The 20,560-nt window shown below is 46.8% G+C and overlaps 1 protein-coding gene across 2 annotated transcripts; it reads left to right on the top strand.

The window, feature by feature from the left end:
* Positions 1-3,914: 3,914 nt before the first annotated feature.
* Positions 3,915-20,145, top strand: LOC130036798 (leucine-rich repeat-containing protein 37A3-like). 2 transcript variants are annotated; one of them, XM_056128688.1, is made up of 5 exons: positions 3,915-4,157; positions 12,392-14,142; positions 15,569-15,676; positions 18,038-18,081; positions 19,652-20,145. In XM_056128688.1, the coding sequence occupies exons 2-5, from the start codon at positions 12,415-12,417 to the stop codon at positions 19,989-19,991; spliced, it is 2,220 nt and encodes a 739-aa protein (XP_055984663.1). In that variant the 5' UTR covers positions 3,915-4,157; positions 12,392-12,414; the 3' UTR covers positions 19,992-20,145. The 2 variants fall into 2 exon arrangements, with proteins under 2 accessions (XP_055984663.1, XP_055984664.1); XM_056128689.1 differs by lacking the exon at positions 18,038-18,081.
* Positions 20,146-20,560: the final 415 nt, after the last annotated feature.

Here is a 20,560-nt window from a genome sequence, read left to right as displayed (position 1 = left end):
CCATGCTTCTGGCCACTCCCCTCTCACTCGGGCTGAGTCTCACGCATGAGTGAAGTCCCAAGGAACTCAGGTAATGTGGAACTTTGTGAACTTGGATTCTGGGCTCAACAGGACCCAGGAGCAGAGATCCTCTGCCTGTTTCCCCCAGTCTTCAGTGACACAGGGGTCACTCCCAGAAGCCACCTCCTGCCAGCGCTAGATAATCTCGTCATCAGCCAGCATCCAGATCACAGGGCTACTTCTCCCAGAAGGGAACATAACATGAGGACCCCATAGCCGTGCCACCAGACTTGGTGCCAGGCTGATGGTAGAGACCTAATCAAACCCAAAGAAGAAGGCACAAATTTTCCTGAATATGTTATCAGGGTGGAAGGGATGCCTATCTGCACTAGCAACGGGAGTCATTGCTTAAAAACACACACGCAGTACTGAATGGCTGAATATCACAATTCTACTGAATCTGATAAAAAGCCATTGCTTAAAAAAAAAAGCCATTGTTATTGCTCGCAGCAAATGGATTTCTGGATACTGGAAGTGAAAGTTATGATACTCTACCTCCTATGTGAACTCTCTGCCTCCTATGTGAACTCTCTGCCTCCTATGTGAACTCCCTAAAGTTATTGAATTAGAAAACTGGATATATTGGAAACGATGTAAAGGAGAAAAAGCTAGAATCTAGATTGATTCCTCTTATGGAAAAACTATTGATTGGAGTCCAGTAGGCTCAGCCTGGGCAAAAGGAGCTAAAGAATATTCTGAATTGGGGAGCAATACAAGGCTCCGAAGTGTCCCAAATTATAATTAACTCTAATATTAGCATAAGCCATAAGCCACACCCTGCCAGCGCCAGATAACCTCGTCATAGGCTACCCTCCAGACCTCATAGCTGTTCCTCCAGAAGGGAGCATAAAATGAGGCCCCCATAACCATGCCACTGGACTCCGTGCCAGGCTGTTTTCACTTGGGGCACCCCAACGGACCCAGCCCCAGCAGTGACCTCCACTACCCAACTGCTGCCATGCTCAGGCCACTTTCCATATGCTCGGGCTGAGCCTCACGGATGAGTGAAGTCCTACGGAACCCAGGTAATGCAGAACTTTATGACCTTGGACTCCGGGCTTAAACGGTAGCCAGGAGCAGAGATCCTCTGCCCGCTTCCTCCAGTCTCCGGTGACCCACGGGTCACACCGATAAGCCACACCCTGCTTGTGCCAGATAATCTTCTCATCGGCCACCCTCCAGAAGGGAGCATAAAATGAGGACCCCATAACCATGAACCAGACTCTGCACCAGGCTTTTTTCATGCAGGATGCCCCAGAGGGGGACGAGTGAGAGCCCTCCCCGCCCCAAGGGACCCAGCCCCAGCAACTGACCTCCACAACCCAACCGCAGCCACGCTCCAGGCCGCTCCCTACTTGCTTGGGCCGAGCCTCACATGAGTGAACATATTCCTGGACCACACGGCTGCGACATATCACAAGACACTTCCTACCCATTCTCCATAATTGCCACACCAGATTTGATGGGGTTCAGACAGAAAGCAACAACTTACCTATCTAGATAGATAGATAGATAGATAGATAAGATAGATACCTCTTGGAGAGCACAGCAAGCTACCAAGAGTCCACCTGTACATCAGAGCCTGGCAAGCAAGCCATGACATATTCGATATGCCAAAAGTGTAGCAATAAAGGGTCTCATTCCCCTGACCCAGAAAGAGCCTCCAATATGTTGGGAAAGATGAGTAAGGAGAGGCTGCTAAAATCTCAGGGCTGGGACGAATGGAGATGTTACTGGTGCCCACTTGATTAAACCGATGAACAAGGGGATGACAGTGATACAGTGAATATTGGCATAATGGGGTGCGGAGGTAGCTTTCCGCCTCCTACACCCTTCCTTCCTGGGCATAAGAAACAAAATCATCTATGGAAAATAGGGAATTCTTTTGGATACATGACAGCCCGGACAGTTTTATCCAACATAACAATGTCGGAACAAAACGTACTTTACATTTTGATAGAAATCTTACCCGCTATATACAGGCTTGTGTTCCACTGCCATATGCCATGCTGAAAGGGAGAATTAGCTGGGATAAAGTAGCAGAGGTAATATCTTGCAGTGACTGCTCTATGTTCACTTGTATTAATAACACTATGAGTCTCACAGCAGAAGAAAGCATCTATCTTCTTAGAGCTTCCATGGGGGTCTAGATGCCTGTGTGGCTTAACCGCTTGTGGGAAGACAGTCCAGCTACCAACATTCTTCGCCGGCTGGTCACTCCCCTGGCGCCACACACAAAGAGGTTTGTAGGACTCGTAATTGCCATTATCATGGGACTCGTTGCCATCACTGCTACAGCAGCAACGGCTCATATTGCATTGAGGCAAGGATCTCAGACTGCTGAGTTTGTTAAGAAATGGCACGAGGGGGCTGGAGCGATAGCACAGCAGGTAGGGCATTTTCCTTGCATGTGGCTGACCCTGGTTCGATTCCCAGCATCCCATATGTTCCCCTGAGCACTGCCAGGAGTAATTTCTGAGTGCAGAGCCAGGAGTAACCCCTGTGCATCTCCAGGTGTGACCCAAAAAGCAAAAAGAAGAAGAAAGAAAGAAAGAAAGAAAGAAAGAAAGAAAGAAAGAAAGAAAGAAAGGGCATCAGGACTCTCAGAAACTGTGGACAACCCAGTGACAAGTTGATGCAGGATTACAAGAGGAATTGTCCGATGTTACACGAACTGTTACCCTACTCGGTGACCAGCTACCGAGTTTAAGAAGACAACACACTCTAAAATGTGATTGGAATACTTCTGCATTTGTATAACTCCTGTACCTTATTATGAGTCTGAATCTCCATGGGAAAAGGTTAAAAAGTATTTGTTAAACCATCAAAAATATGACCGACAAAATTATAGAGTTGCAAACTAACATTCACTGTGTATTTCAGGCCCACTTGCAAGTCTGGGGACCTGATACCATTGGGGGTGGATTGTTGGATGGGATCACTCAACTAAATCCTAAGAAGTATATTCTAGTCCTTGTGATGGGCTTTATTAGTATGTCTGTACTTATTGTTCTGTTGTTTCTTTTTTACATAGCCTGCCAAAAATTCAGAAAACAAAACAGAATAGCCCAATAACAACACGCTGCACATGTCGTCATGAAGGCTAAGCTGGCTGCAAAACAAAAAGGGGGAGACGTTGGAGCCCGACCAGAGTCATGAGGAAGTTCCTACAGACACTGCCTTGCTTTCAGTGTCATGCTGGAAGCAGCTTGGAACTCTGATTGAACTGGGCAGGGGTCAGCATGTCATGATGCAGCTACTCCTTGACACTGATTGATTACGCTATGCTTTGTTTAGGCAAAGTTAGAGGGGACATCCTGTCTAGACGGAAATGTAGATGATTGAAATATGGGGATGGGAGGTTAATCATCGACAGAGCAAGATCAATAGCCTTTTGTCCACATGGATTTGGTGATGCATCCCCTAGTGTACTGTATTACAATAAAAGAAGGTTGCTGGGTTTGATTAATGCCATTTGTCTGAGAGAACTCTTGGCCCTCCACGCTACCTCATTCCATGAATGTTGCTTATCTCTGTGCCCCCGACTGATCACTCCATAGAGAAATAACACCCCAGGTTGTAACTGATGTTTTTTTATTGTTATCTGGGAGCTGAAGAGATAGGATAGTGAGTTAGGTATTTGATTTGCATGTGGCTAACCCACATTCAGCCTCTCGCACTGCCTATGGTTTCCCGAGCCTGCTAGGAATGATCCCTGAGCCAAGAGCCCAGAGCAACCCCTGAGCACCACCAGATATGACCAAAAAACAAAACTCAGTTTTCTGAGGGCTGGAGCAATAGTACACGCTTTGCATGCATCACCTCCCAGTTGGGTTCCCACCACCTCAGAGTTTGAGCAACACCTCATCCATGTTTCTCAGGAACTTTTTCAATAGCTGCTCAGTGGCCTTGACTGCCTCTTCTACCTATTTAAAGTAACCTCTTGACTCTGCACTTAATTCTCTGTGTTTCCATTCATAGGATCTTACCTAACCATCTAACCTGCTGCCTCTGCCAATTTAAAAATAATATTGACGTTGTCTACAAGACAGTCAAACTACGTTGTGACAGTGAATGTCTTATCAGCACACACTGTGGTGAGTTGGATTGCCTGCTGATAGGTTTTTAATTTATGTTTCATTTTTATTTTAATCACTGATGGTACATTTGAAGCTGATTATGGAGTGCATTATTTTTATTCAGAGTTCAACTCCCTATATTTCCATGAGCTATTTCCCTTGGCAAAAGTCAGAATCTCAGCCACATCATTACCTTCGCAGTATATGAATGACCTGAAGGTTTAAGAGGAATGGAAGAAAGGGATGGAAGTGGGAAAGGGAGCTATCATTCATGGTCACAACTGAGTGCCACACTCTGGGCAAGGTGTTGGTCCTCCAGATGAGAGCTCAGCCACACAATGCAGTTTGCAAACAGATTTTATACACAAGAAATATCAGTTGCCCTTTTCTTTATAGGACTGGTGTAGCTACCTTATTGCATGTGTTTTTATAATTTTATAGGCAAGTACAAGTCATACTATCTTATGAACGTTTTGCTTAGAGCCTGAGAAATTCTGGTTTTCTAAGCATAGGCTGCCACTCAGTCCTTCTAACGATGGATTCTTAGAGCATCCCCACCTCCAAACCTACTTTGAATTTTAACCCTTCAAATCCACAAAGCACTCAGGTGCCCTTATATATTTCCACATAGTAAGTTTACTTGATAACTTCCGCAATGTCCTTTTAGGGGCCCAGGAAAATAGATCAATAGGTTGCAACACATGCTTTTCATGTGGGAGGTGTGGGTTCAATCCCCCCATAAAATAATTTTCGAAGAACTGCTGGGAGTATTCCTTGGGCACTGCTGTATGGCGAATGCATGAGCACATGCGCACACACAACGCACACACACACAACACACACACACACACATACACCACCCATAAAACGTATTTTCATGCCGGGATATTATGAATCTGCTTCGCTATCAGCAGTTCGGCACATCAGATTACATTGCTTCTTACACAAAGATGTTATTTTTAAAATCAACTTTTAACATGTCTATTACTCTCTTCTCAGAGATGGGCATAACAAGATTTACGAATCACCTTTCATAACATGAACATCAAACCTGGGGATTTGTTGGGGGAGGGGCGGGGAAAGAGTCAGATTAGAGGGGATGTACGAACTGTGGTGTCTCAGCACTTCGGCGGTGGTCCAGGTAAAGTTCACTTTGTACATGGAAACCAATAGCATTCATATTTTGTAATCATGTTACTTCAACTTTAATAATGTTATTTAAAGAATAACTGATCACTGATCACTGTCCTGCCGCTGTTCATCAATTTGCTCGAGTGGGCCCAGTAACATTGTGAAACTTGTTACTGTGTTTGGCATATCGAATATGTCATGGGTAGCTTGCCAGGCTTTGCTGTGTGGGCGAAATACTCTTGGTAGCTTGCTGGGCTCTTCGAGAGAGGCGGAGGGATCCAACTCAGGTCGGCCATGTTGGCTGCATGCAAGGCAAACGTCCTACACGCTGTGCTATTGCTCCAGCCACAAAGAATAACTAAACCAAATAATCTAAATTCAGAATAAAAATACTAATAGCATTTTTAAGTGAATAATAGAAAAACAAAAAGTGTTAAATGTGCCTAATGCCTAGATCTTGTGTTCCCAGTCTGGGACTCCCTGCAAGTCCATGCTTCTTCCTCACATCCCTTAACTCCCCCTCTAAATTTCACCACCACCAAAAGAACTTTTAATTCTCAGTAATGTTTGGTTGGAAAGATAGTCTAGCACTTGCCTTGCATATGGCAGACGTGGGTTGGATCCCTAGCATCTCAGATGATCCCAAATTACTACCAGGAGTGATCCCTGAGCACAGAGACCGGAGTAACCCCTGAGCATTGCTGGGTTTGGCCCCACCGCCCCCCACACCAAAAGAAACCCAACTGCACAATTTTACACTTGACCTTCAAGAAGTCAGAAACTTTGTATGGTTCCCTAGGTAGAGCTGGAAGTATTAGGAAGTAAGTGAAGGCAAATACACATCTAATAAGAGTTGTTTTCCCCAATTTTGGGATCTCCAATGTTATTTCAGGGGCCAGAGAGATAGGACAGCGGGTAGGGAGATAGTATAGTGGGTAGGGGACTTGCCTTGCACACAAATGACCTGAATTCCATTGCCGACATACTATACAGTTTCCCAAGCACCAACAGGAGTGATTTTTTGAGCAGTGAACCAGGAGTAACCCCTGAGCATCACCAAGTGTGGCCCCCAAACAAAACAAAACAAATTATTTTATAGATTTTCTCAACATTGCACATTGACATATACTCTGGCAAATCCATTAACCTATACTTAGACATCTGTCCAGATTCAGCAATATGAAACTGAGGGCTAATAAACAAAAGTATTAGTTGGTAAAAGTATAAGTTGGCACGCATGAAGGTACCGGGCAGAGGAACAAAGGCATGCGGGTCCCGGGGCTGAGATCTCCAAGTCTGCTCGGATAGGGGCTGAGCATCCTCCACCCATATCCTCCATATTCCAGTAGGTAGAAGTCACACCCACCAACTGGCCCCCTGGCGCCGTGTAATCCCATCAGCGGCCAAGACCCAGAGACTATAAAACCCAGATCCCGGAAGAGAACAGCGCAGAGTCTCCTGCCCCCGCGCCTGGCTGTCCTCGCCAGGGCCCCTAGAGGGGAGTGGGTTGAGTTTCCCTCCCCGTCCCGACCAGGGCTCTGGCAGCCAAAGACCTCCAGAACCAGCCACCACCGTGCTGAGACCGCTCTCTGCACGCATGAAGGTACCAGCAGAGGAACAAAGGCATACGGGTCCCGGGGCTGAGATCTCCAAGCCTGCTCAATCGGGGCTGAGCATCCTCCACCCAGATCCTCCATATTCCAGTAGGCAGGGGTCACACCCACCAACTGGCCCCCTGGCGCCATGTAATCCCATCAGCAGCCAAGACCCAGAGACTATAAAACCTAGATCCCAGAAGTGCGCAGCCACATTTGCGGCTGCACAACACCTTATTATCTCATTCTAACTTTGGACAAAATGGTAGGCTACCAGATGTAACCTGCCCACAGGGCAGAGTCTGGCAAACTCCCCGTGGTGTACCCAATATGCCCAATACCAGTAACAATGATGGGGCTCATTCTCCTAACCCTGAAAGAGCCTTTAATATGGCACTTTTAAAAAATCTCAGGGCTAGGATGAAGGAGACGTTACTGGAGCCTGCTCAAGGCAATCGATGAACAACAGGATGGTCGTGATCGTGATCGTGATTAGTTGGTAGGTGGAGGATGGGTGCATTCAGAAGAGGATCTGATTTCTGGAGGAATTTCTTCGTTGTCTGTGACAGTAACCTATGACAGTAACAAGATTAGCACACCAAAGAGTTAAAGAGAAACAGCACCTTCCAACCCCCAGCTACTGTTTCTGGCTCCCCTGGTCCCAGCTGAACCAGCGAACCAGGGAACCAGCATGCAGCCTGGTCCTGGTGGTGTGGCCTCTGAGCCAGGGAGCCTGGCCTTTGAGCTAGGGGGCGTGGATAGGGGGAATGGCCTACTCTGAGGGCAGCAGTTATTTTCCCCTTTCCTAGCAATTTGGACTCATATCTTGACCTCCATCACGTAACTCGGGGGAGAATGTCTCGGCCATCTCTAATACATTAGGCCAATAATCCACTAGCTCATCCCAGTTGCACCATAATACCCATAGACATATACAAGTCCAATGTAGAGGACTACATCCCCCGAAGCTCCACTAGAGGCCACAGAGGAGAACATGAGAGGAAGCCACAACTCCTGAAGGGGAAAAAGGCGACCACTAGACCGAGCTCACCCAGAATCCCCAAATTAACCAAGAGGGAAAACTCATAGTGAACTGTGGTTCCCACCTTCATACTACCACCACAACATGAAAAAACAGCACAGATCCCCACCACGCCAAGAGGGGAAGATGAAGAAAAAGGTCCAGAGGCCCCCAACAGGGTCTACTCACAAAAACAGTCTCTCCAATAAGGAATTCAGAATCAAAATGTTGAAGATGTTCAATGAACTCAAAGAAACAGTGGAACAGACATCCAGGAAATTAAAAGAGGACGTGAATGAAACAGTGGAACAGGCAGCCAACAAAATACCGGAAGAAATGAGAGCAGAAATAGAAAAGCTGCAAACAAATGTCATGAATAAAGGATTTGATAGATGAAATAAAAAACTCATTGAGTGCCCTCACCAGTAGAATGGCTACAGCCGAGGACAGAATCAGTAAGCTTGAAGATGAGCACCAGAAAGCTTACAGACAACAACAGACCATGGGAAAAGACCTCAAAATAGCCCTGGGGTGAATCAGAGTCCTAGGGGATGAATCCAAGAGGAGCAAGTAAGAATCATCAGAGTACCAAAAGGACAGGGAGGCAACCCCAATGGAAAAGCCACAGTTAAACATATCATTGCCGAAAAGTTCCCAGAGCTGGAGAATGCAGGCATCCGGATCCAAGGAGCCCAAAGGGTGCCAAGTAAAAGAGACCCTAATAAAAAGACTCCAAGACACATCAGAGTCAGAATGATGGATGATATGGATAGAGACATGATCCTGCAAGCAGCAAGGCTGAAGAAGGAAGTCACATACAAAGGAGCACCCCGTACATTTACAGCAGACCTATCAGAGGAAACCCTCCAACCCCAAAGGCAATGGGGGGATATAGTGAAAAAACTCAATGAAATGAACGCCTCACCAAGAGTACTCTATTCAGCTAAACTCTCATTCTAACTCAGAAAGAATCATACACTATTTCATGGATAAACAACAGCTCAGGAACTTCATAGACAAAGCCAAACTTGAAAGAACCACTAAGAGGGCTTCTATAAGACAAGAAAACACCCTACAAGCACAACAAGTCCCTACAGAAAGATGGCACAAAACCCTCTAACAATAATCTCTCTCAATGTCAATGGTCTAAATGCACCAATCAAGAGACACAGTGGCAAACTGAATGCGGAAACTGAACCCAACATTCTGCTGCGTAGAAGAAAGTCATCTGAATGGTCAGAGCAAACACAGACTCAAAGTTAAAGGATGGAAAACAATCTTGCAAGCAAACACCTCCCTCAAAAAATCTGGGGTAGCCACACTAATATCTGACAACATAAATTTCAGGTTGAAAAAGACTAGAAGGAACAGCAAAGGTCATTTTCTGTTTATCAAGGGATATGTGTAACAGGAAGAAATCACACTCTTAAATGCATACACACCTAATGAGGGATCAGCTAAATGCTTAAAACAACTGCTAACAGATTTCAAGGAGGACATTGCTAGCAACACAATAGTAGTCAGAGACTTCAACATTGCCTTATCATCTCTGGATAGATCAACAAGAACAAAACTCAGCATGCTAGACATTGACTTTGAAGGAAGAAATAGTAGAGAGAGGGCTAATAGACCTATACAGGGCTTTACACCCCAAAAAGAAAGAATACACATTCTTTTCCAGTGCACACATAACATTGTCCAAAATAGAAAGGCCACATGTAAGGTCACAAAACCGACCTCAATAGAATCCGCAAGATAGAAATAGTATCAACAATCTTTTCAGACCACGATGTGTTGAAGATAGGAACGAAGCATACGCAGACACGGAGAGACAAATCAAACACCTGGAAATTAAACAACTCAAAGTTGAACAACGAGTGGGTCAGGAAGGAAGTCAAAGACGAAATCAAAAGATACCTGGAAACAAATGTGAATGAAGACACGAGCTATCAGAACCTATGGAATGCAGCTAAAGCTGTGTTAAGAGGAAAAATGTATAGCTTTGCAAGCATTCCTAAGGAAGGAAGAAAGGGCCTCTTAGATAACCTGACCTCACAGCTCACGATCTTAGAAAATAACCAAAAAAAGGAACTCAAGCCCCGCTGAAGGAAAGAAATAATAAAACTTAGAGCAGAAATCAGACATGGAAACCCAAAAAACAATCCAAAAGGTTAGTGAAACCAAGAGCTGGTTCTTTGAGAAAATAAACAAGATTGATAAGCCACTAGCAAGACTCACAATGAAAGAGAGAGAGCCCCAATAAACCGAATCAGAAATGAAAAAGGGGACATTGCAACAGAAACCAATGTAATTCAAAAGATTGTCAGAGGCTGCTTTGAGAGTCTGTATGTCATGAAACAAGATAACCTAGAGAAATGGATATGTTCCTGGATTCCTATAATCTGCCAAGACTGAACCAAGAAGACTTGGATTGCCTGAAAAGACCCATTCATATCAAGGAAATCAAACCGAAATCAAGTCTTCCCAAAAACAAAAGCGCAGGCCCAGATGGATTCACTAGCGAATTCTTCCCAATATTTAAAGAAGACCTTTTGCCAGTTCTCCGCAAGCTTTTCCATGAAATTGAAAAAAAAAACAGGAACTCTCACAAACAGCTTCTATGAGGCACTTATCTCCCCAATACCAAAAGCAAACAAGGACACCACTAACAAAGAAAATTACAGGCTAATATCTCTGATGAACATGGATGTGAAGATCCTCAAGAAAATATTCACAAATAGAATCCAACAACTCATCAAAAAGATCATACACCACGACCAAGTGGCATACATCCCGGGGATGCAAGGATGGTTTAGCATTTGGACGTCAATCAACATAATCCATTATATCAACAAAAGTAAAGATAAAAACCATATGATCATATCAATAGAAACATACCAATATTTCACCAGGAATACCACTCCTGGGAATATATCCCGGAGAGGCAAAAAATTACAGTCCAAATGACATCTGCACTTCTATGTTCATTGCTGCACTGTTCACAGTAGCCAAGCACTGTAGCACTGTAACGCTGTCCTCCCATTGTTCATCAGTTTGCTTGAGCAGGCCCAGTAACGTCTCAGTTGTAAGACTTGTTGTTACTGTGTTTGGCATATGAATACGTCACAGGTAGCTTGCCAGGCTTTGCTCTGCAGCCGAGATATTCTCAGTAGCTTGCCAGGCTCTCCAAGAGGGTCAGAGGAATTGAACCCAGGTCAGTCTGGTGGGCCGCGTGCAAGGCAAACACCCTACCCACTATGCTATTGCTCCAGCCCACAGTAGCCAAAATCTAGAAAAAACCCGAGTGCCCGAGAACAGATGACTGGTTAAAGAAACTTTGGTACATCTACACAATGGAGTACTATGCAGCTGTTAGAAAAGATGAAGTGATGAAATTTACATATAAGTGGTACTACATCGAAAATATCATGCTAAGTTAAATCAGTCAGAAAGAGCGGGACATAGAAAGATTGCATTCATCTGTGAAATATAAAGTAACAAAATGGGAGACCGTCACCCAAGAATAGTTGAGATAAGTACCAGGAGGTTTGCTCCATGGCTTGGAGGCCAGCCACATATGCTAGGGGAAAAGGCAGCCCAGATAGAGAAGGGAGCAGCAAATCAAGAGTGTTGGGAGGATCCTCCCAGGATGGGAGATGCATGCTGAAAGTGGACTATAGACCGAACATGATTGCCACTCAGTTCCTCTTTTGCAAACCACAGCACCCCAAAAGAGAGAGAGAGAACCAAAGGGAATGCCCTGCCACAGAGGCGGGTGGGATGGGAGGAGGGGAGGGGAGTTGGGAGGTATACTGGGATCATTGGTGGTGGAGAATGGGCACTGGTTGAGGGATGGGTACTCAATCATTGTATAACTGAAACCCAAGCACAAAAATTTGTAAATCTAAAATGGTACCTCATGGTGTTTCACTAATAAAAATTTAAAAAAAAGAAAAGAAATCATAGTTGATCTGTAAAGAATCTAACTGAGCAGCAAATATTTGTCCTGAAGACTGGGTACTTGGTCCTTGGGGACCAGTGGAATAATCGTATGATTATCGTTTGTGTGTTTGCTTGTTTGGCAGCATCCTCAGAAGTGCTCAAAGTTTACTCCTAACTTTGTGTTCTGGGGTCAGAACTGGTAAGGCTTGAGGGAGCGTATGGGGTGCTGGGGATAAGACCCAGGTTGGCTGCCTACAAGACGAGGACTTTATCTGCTCTACTGTCACTCTGCCCCCCAGTTGAATAATCCTAAATACATGTACTGAACTCCATGCCCTATTTATTCTGAATAAATAGCGATGATCACTTTGTTTCTCCTTCTGTTTTTGCCAGTCACAGATGTAAATTTAGGGTTTCCTGTGCCCCCCCCACACACACACACACCATACGGCACTTGTTCACTGATTACTAGTTTACTTAGCTGGAACTTACGTCTGTAGATGCTCCCAAAATTATCCCCAGTTATCTTTCATGATCAAAAGCATGCTCTTCCTTTTTGGCAGATGAAGAAGAATACATCAGTAATATGGATGGGGAGTTCATGAAGGCTTTACTGGCCCGAAAGAAGAGTACCAGCACCGAGCTGACGATTGAACCAGAGAAGGCCTCATCCGAGAGAAACAGCCTGTCCCTTTTCCAGCACGAGCACCTAGACAACAGTCATCAGCGTGATATGCTTACTAGACTAGAATCCATAATGTCTTTGTTACAGGTTGGGGACATAGATGCAGAATCAACATTGTTATCCTTCATTAAGTTTCTTTTTAAAGATGTGCAAGATGGAGGAAATCCTCTGGCTCCTTCGAAAACCAGCACGGCTTGGATTTCTATACAGCCCGAATCCAACAGTGAAATCTACAATAAGGTGAAAAAAATCCATGTTCTCCAAAGTCTGATCAACACAGAAATTCAAGAAAAAATCCACAAAGTTAGAAAGAAGGAGAAAATTGCCACACAGGTCCGTTCCAGTCTTTTCGGGCCCAAATTTAAACGCCAACTTTTCCCGAAGATATTGGAAACTGTCGGGCCACCAAAGAAAAAACACTTAGGAAATGTTCAGGAGTGGGAGACGCAACCACTGCAAGGGAGCAGCATGTTCAGGGATCCCCAGGGCCAGCAGAAGAGGCACTTCAAAGAAGAGGGCACTCCCCTCAGCCAGAGGCGAGGGAAGGCTTGGTCCGCGGCGGGGAATATTGCCCAAGAAAGACGGCAGGGGCAGCTGGCCCCGGAAAGACCGAAAGACTTTATCTTGGCAGGGAGGCCCAGGAAATTGGTGGAAAGCTCCTTCAACGAGGAGTCATCCTTCATCCAGGAGCACAGGGCGCCGGCCTCCGTGCCCCTGGAACAGCACTCCATGGGCAGCCTGTCTGCCGCCGCTGCTTTCCAAGTGCCACCGGAGGACGAAATCCCATCCAAAGACCTGAAAAGAACTCTACGCGTCTTAGAGGATGCGGGCGCTCGAGTTCGGAACATGAAGGTTCCTAGCCCCGGGCCACTCACCGGGAAGAACTACCTGTTTCGTAAACTTTACTCTCAGCTGGGCCGCAGAATACCCCAGGCCAGAGTGAACACAGCGACAAAAGAAGCAGCACCGCAGAGGCCGGTGCTGGCCAGGAGGCCTCCTTTCGGTGCAGTGAAGAGCCTCGTCAACTCCCCGCCGAGGGGGGGGTCTCTGTCCTGGAGACACCAGGACAAACCTGTCACGGAGCCATTCCTTTCATTGCGCTCCAGCCGGGAAAAGAAGACCGCGGAGAGCACGCGTGCTCCAAACGGGGGGGATGCCAGAAGCATCGTGCCGCCAGAGAAAACTGCCGGTATCCAAAGCACTGCCCCTGAGGAGGAAGAGGGGACGGAGGACAGCCTCATGCCTGCTGTCAGACAGCCCAACGAGATGCAGTGGGAATATCACAAGGTGGCCACCGACATCGACTCTCCCCCACAGAAACCCGACCCCAGAGACGAACTTGAGATGCAGCTCATCCAGAAGTTGCGGCCCCTTATTCCCAACAGTAATGTGAGGAAGTTCATTGCCCAAGTAATTCGGACTCTGAAAATGGACTGCTCCGATCCCCGGGTGCAACTGGAGTGTGCCAAGGTGGTCCACAAAACCGGGCTCCTGATGAAGCTTCTTAGTGAGCGGCAGGACGTAAAGGTGTCCAGTGAAAAATGGGATACGGACCAGTGGGAGGCTGAGAACTACATCAATGAGAATACCGAAGGCCAGGGTGAGCAGAAACAGGCGGAGGCAAGTGAGGTGAGGACAGACTTTTGTTTTTTTAACGGAGTCTCATGCAGAGTGAAATAAGTCAGAAGGACAGACATAGAATGATTGCACTCATTTATGGGACGTAAAAATAATTAAAACTTACTATGAGATTAACACCCAAGGACAGTTAGAAACAATGGCCAGGATGAATGGTCCACGGTTGGAAGCCTGCCTCAAGGGCTGGCAGAGAAGGCAGCTGGGATAGAGAAGGGATCACTGTAACAATGATAGTTGGAAGGGATAGCTCTGGGTGGGAGATGTGTGCTGAAGTGGGTACAGGATCAAACATGATGACCTCAGTATCTGCACTGCAAAACATAATGCCCAAAAGGGGGGCATGGAGTGAGCGGAGAGAGTAAGAGAGGGGGGGGAGGGAAGAAAGGGGGAAAGAGGGGGGGTGGGAAGAGAAAGGGAGGAAGAGAGAGAGAGAGAGAGAGAGAGAGAGAAGAAAAGTTCCTGCCATAAAGGCAGAGGTAGGCTGGGGGCGGGGAGGAGGTGGCAGGAGGAATGCGGGGATTTTGTTGGTGGGTAATGTACACTGGTGGAGGGATGGGTGTTGGAGCATTGTCTGACTGAACCTGGATCACGATCAGGAAAGCTTTGTAACTGAATCTCACAGTGACCAGGCTCAGGGGCTTCCGGGCTCTCAGGCCATGCCATGAAAGAACACAAGCAAGAAGACCAGGGTGTCTTGACTCTCCCTCTCCTGCTGGCTCGCTCTCTTTTTTGTGGCCACACAACTTTGACTACAAGAATGATTGTCCCTGTGCTCGTTTGTAGAAAGGTAGCACTGTTCCTAGGAGAGGTAAGAAGAGGACCTAACACACCAGATAAATAAATTGTAGAAGGAAAGGCTACAGACAAGATGGCATAATAGATCTGGTGTGCTCTTTAAGAACATATTGGGGCCTAGTTCATGCCCAATTTAATCAGCTAATCAGTGACTGAATAAATAGCAGTACTCCTACATTTGAAAAAAAAAGAAAAAAAGAACATATTGGGGCCAAGGAGATAGTTCAAAAAGAGTCCCCATGAGTACTGAGCGAGAAGTAGCTCTGAGGACCCTGGATATGGGCTGAAAAACAAACCACCCCAAAATAAAACCACATACAAAATAAAAACCTATAGTCCACTCCTTTCAGAGGATGGGGTTTTAGACTAGTAGAAGGATAACCATTCTTTAGAACGGGCTTAAGAATCCTTCCCATCTTTCTGTCTAATTGTTCCTGGGTATTGAAGCGATAGTACAGTGGGTAAAGCACTTACTTTGCATGCCACCAACCCGAATTCTATGCCCAGCGTCCATTTTGGTCCGCCAGGAGTGATTTCCGAGTGCAGAGCCAGAGTAACCCCTCATCATCACTGAATGTGGCCCCCACAAAAGTAATGCATGAAAATAATTTTTATTTTTCAGCTCATAAAAGTTCCAGGATATGTTGTGTACCACAATCAAAAAGCAGTCGTTGCAATAAATGTGGCTGTCGTCGTGATATTATTGGTTTTAATTTTATGTCTCATTGAGGTAAGAACAGTTCATTCAGACTTCCAGGATTTCATCTGTCTTTATAATAGATTCAGGGGCTACAAATGGAAAATAAAAGCCCCTTTTCCTCCTACTGATGCTTGATTTTCCTCTTCAGTCTTGAGTAATGAGGTGTGGTTGCTTCTCATATTGCAAAGATAATCCCAGGGTTTGTTGAAGGGAACTGACTCCCAAGAGTTCCCTGTGGAAATGAACCCAAATAACAAGCTTTTCGAAAATTTTGAAAAGTTAAGAAGGCTAGAGATGAAACAAAAAGTCGTCTTCCTGTGCGCTGTTTGGGGACTACATCCTGGGATGTTCAGGGCCTGCCCCCAGCTCAGTGTGGAGGGGAGAGAGGGTGTCACTTCTGGTGGTGCTCAGGGGACCTTGCAGAACTAGGGATCCAGCCTGGCCCTTCTGCATGCAAAGCATGCACTCTGACCATTCAGCTCTCTTTCTGGTCACCATATCGACTTTCCCCCCCCCCCCCTTTTTAAATCAAAAGGATGTCAGTGGTTTAACTTAACACTCACTGACATTCTTCTACTGATTACTTTCCTTGTTGACTGGAAGGATCAAAAGTGTAGAATCTCCACCCTCCTAGGACCTGATCCAGTGCAGTAGCTCTCATTAGGTTTAAGCACCATCTCCCTGGATGAAGTTAAAACACTGCAGCTAAGACTGGGGAGAGAACTCCGAGGGCTACTTTTCACGCTTTGCGTGAGGGAGACCTGGGTTCCATCCTCGGCAATGCATGACCTCCCCCGTCCCCCCCCCCCCCCCCGAGCCACCAGGAGCTACCCCTAAACAGCAAATCAAGTTGTTCCTGCCTATTACTGGGTGGCTCCCAAACCAAACACACCCGCATTGCAGCCTGAGCCCGAGCTGGGCTACTCTCAAGCCTGGCAGCGTGCGGTAGTTACTCCAGGAGCTTGCCTATATCTGTCTTCTGTTCAATGACACACCACTGACTTTTCCCAGCAGGAACATTAAAAAAAGTGATTTAAGGGCCAGGGAGATAAGTCCAAAGACTCAAACTTCAATTCACTTTGCACATGGGAACCCCAGGTTCTAGCCATAGTGCTCCATGGTCCCTGAGCACCACCCCAGAAGTAGGCCCCGCAAGCACCAGCTGGCAGGAAGAGCCTCAAAAAATGAACAACAGCAACATGGGATGGAAGGGGTTCGGGATATAGGTTAGTGGTGTTGCACTTGTCTTGCAGGTGTGAGGCCCTGGGTTCAATCCCTGGTAGCACCACAACCACCAACAAAGAATTAGAATAAATTAGAAGCCATGGTGCTGAGGAAGAGCTCTCTGAGTCTTTGATATGTTTAAGCCGCTCCTTTGTGATGTCATCAGCAAACACAGCTCTGATTTATGACAACCACAGTACAAGGAGTTTCCTATATTTTGTCTGGTTTAATCCTCGCAATCCTCTAAGGACGGCATTAGGATCCCTCCAATTTTGCTCTTCTTGTCGTGCTGGGTACCGACCCCACGTCTCCTGCATGCAAGGCAGGCGTTCTCCCACTGAGCTACCTCCCCAGCCCTATCATCCCGCTTTCAAACATGGGGGTCACCTGCAAAGCAGCCCGTGCTCCTTATTGCACTGTTCTGTTTTATCTCCTTAAGGACAAAAGCACAGAAATGTTTCAGGTATTGAAATTTCAGTCTAAGTCGCTCAAAGAGTTGACATATTGATTTAGTTATTTATTTGGGGCAACAGCCATCTGTGCTCAGGGCTTATTCCTGGCTCTGCTCTCAGGCATCACTCCAGGTGGGGCTCAGGGAACCATCTGGAGTCCTGGGATCGAATCTGCGTCAGCCACGGTCAATGCAAGTGCCCCACCCACTGTATGATATCTATAGCCCGAGGAATAACATATCTCATAGGACCTTTATTGTTTTGGGTTTATTTGGGGAAGAATCATTGCAAATGCAACCAAGTTTTGTCTCCTGTAAGACTCGACTCTGCTTGCTGCATTGATGAGGTCTCCTCACTGGGGATGCAGAGTGGTGATGGGAAAGGCATCAGACTGGTTCTTGACATTGTTTAGAAAACGTTGTGAAAAAGGATGTTTCTGTGTTTGGGTTTTGGCAGATACTTTTAATTACCTACCTCATAGTTTTTTATTTGGATTAATGTGCTGAATTTCTCTGAAACAGTCACTAAGCTGTATTCCTAACGTGCCCCTTCAGTCATGTGCTGTAGGAGAGTCCAGGGACTATTAAACAGGAGAGAATTCCTGTTCTCAAAAAGTGATATCAGTGGGTAGATACAGCAAAGTCAATGGAATTAATAAGGTTTTAGAGAGATCAGTCACCGAGATAATCATGATCATATTTTTTTTTCCAAACAGATTTATTCTTGTAGAGCAAGACAGTGTAAAGATGGAAGATCCAGGTAAATATTAGTCTGACAATCTTTCACTTGCACTGGAGTGTCCTCACCCTGGTTCTTGGGGACTCTGGAGCCCTTCTGTGTGCTTCTTGGCCCGTGACCTGGGCCTCCTGAGTTCAGTATTAGTGTCTTAGGGCTCTGCAAGGCCGGGCTGCTCAGTCCCTCCTGTGGGGTGGCTGTTACCTATGCCAGCCCACCTGTGCTCAGGGAGGACATGCGGAGCCAGAAGCCAAAGTTGGAGCCTCATGTCCAAAAGGCCCTTTTAACTAGCTCGAGACTACTCCAGCCTCAGTGCTCAGTGTGGTGCAGGAATTGAACCCAGGGCCTCACACATGCAAGCCAAATACTTTACCACTGAGCCACATCCCCCAACCTCTATCTCGGTCTCTTATTAAAAGGAATAGAGGGAAAATGGAAACTACCTTGCCCTTGGGAACACACTGCTGGTGATTGGGAAAGAGCATGGTCCCTGTCCCTTGGGACCTCTCCGTTGAATTGGGAGCTGCGTTTCTTGCCTCCACTCAGCACCCACGGGCTCTGTACACTTAATAACACTGCCCGTAAAGTGCAAGACTGCTCTCTCCTCTCTTCACTCTCAAAACTCATCTCCGTGCCTCGGTGTGGTTCCTGCCTTTGATGCTGATACCTGTGGCTTCTTTGCTCATGGGCGATTGTCTGCAGCATGAAAACTAGTGGGCTAAAGGATTTGGCTAATTGCACACAGGCATTTACTCTGGTTCAGCATCTGGGATGAAGCAGCTAGGACGATAGAATCATCTCCCCCAGCCCCAACTTCCGGTAAAGGGTGCCTGAGGGACTAAATCCAGAGGCGACCAGTGGAAAAGCTTCTGGACAGACTCTAATGCTTTTGGTGTGGTGGGTAGTTTGTTCATTGCATAGGGCATTTGCTGGGGCAACGGTGGTAACCAGAACTAAATATCCTGCCTGTTTTCCAAGCCAGGCTACCTATAAAGGTCTTTCAAGAGTCTACGGGGTCCCTTTGAATGGACCCGACAAATTTCTAAAAATCGCCACAGGCATGCATGGAAACTTTGTCAAGGGGTCAGGTCCTAGTGGTTTGACTCGTCATGGCTCCACACCAAGGTAGTTTCCAAACAAGACCAGAGACCTCCATCCTAGGAAGGATGGGAAATGGGGTGGGTTACGAATCATGTGCGTCCGTGTTTTCCTCCAAGGACCTTCTTTGGATTATTGCTGCATAGAAGTTCAGTGGAACATGAGAGTCAGGTAACCACTGGGGGGAGGCGGCACTTAGGCAGGACAAGAGTGGGCCGTGGTGCAGGCTTACGAGCTCCCCTTGCCTTTTCCAGAAGGGCTTTTTCTGGCGAAGACGGCCCCAGTGACTGAGAGACATGTGTCAGCCACTCAAGGCCACACGTAAGAAAAACATGGCACAAAAGCTCCATGACAAGGATTCCTCTGATGAGGATGAGATTTTCAGTAAAGACGCAGGGTAAACCATGGGAAAAGCTCCAATACCTTCCTGAAGTCAGGAAGTGATGCAGACGGGGCACGTCCCTTTCAAGAGCTGACTGTATTCTTCTTGTTCCAGGGAGCTCAGGAAAGTCTTGAAGACAGCAGCACGGACTCCGGAGGAGAAAGCAGCCAAGGAGACCAAGACAGCCAAGACTCCCAAGACCCAGGGAGCACAGGGGACACAGGCACCACAGCGCTCCCCACCACCAATTGTCCCCCTGGCACGACAGACCAGCGAGCCTCCACATGGCTCCCTAGAACCACAGAACGCAGAGTCACCACACTCCATCGGGTCTTCACAGCCCGTCGCAGCACGACAGTCCGTCAAGACTCTGCAGACCCCTCATGTGCAGCAGATCTTCAGATCCCAGGAGATCCTGTCATCCCCGGAGATTTCAGATCAAACGGATGAGTAACAAAAGGAGTCTTCACAGGCAGCTGTGGTGTTAGAGGCCCTACAGTGAACACCTCCTGCTTCATACCACCTGGACATTTTATTGTCTGAAGAGCCTCTTGGCAGTTGCTGTAAAATTCTTCTTTTTCGTATGTTAAATACATACATGCATAAGAGCAGTGATGGGCTTTCAAATTAACACGAGAGTTCATCGATCATGTAACCAATTAAGGCTGTTGGCAGGAAATGCATGACTAGAATCCCTCCCAGAGGTGGGGATGAGGTCCGCGAGGAATGGATGGGATGGGAGGATGGGAGGCTCCCCGTGTGGTCCCCTGCCAAGCGCCCTCACCACCCCCAGCAGCCAAATGTAGACGCGGGTGCGTAGCCCGGCACTTTGGGCGCTCGGTGGTCAGTAGCTTGGGGGACATGGCACTTAAGGGGGGTGTCTGGACTGCCCCCCCCGGGAGGCTTCAGTGGTGAGCTAGCATGAGGGGCCGCCCCTGCTGCGTGGCCAGGGTTTCTCCTCACCTTCTCTTCCCCTGGGCAGTGCTGGGGTTTGTGTGTCTGGCATTGGCGTTGGATTCCCTG

The sequence above is a fragment of the Sorex fumeus genome, unplaced genomic scaffold (genome assembly GCF_029834395.1).
Source record: "Sorex fumeus unplaced genomic scaffold, SorFum_2.1 ptg000066l, whole genome shotgun sequence".
Taxonomy (NCBI): Eukaryota; Metazoa; Chordata; class Mammalia; order Eulipotyphla; family Soricidae; genus Sorex; species Sorex fumeus.
Note: the sequence above shows the minus strand (reverse complement) of the source record. Positions and strands in the feature narration are given on the sequence as shown.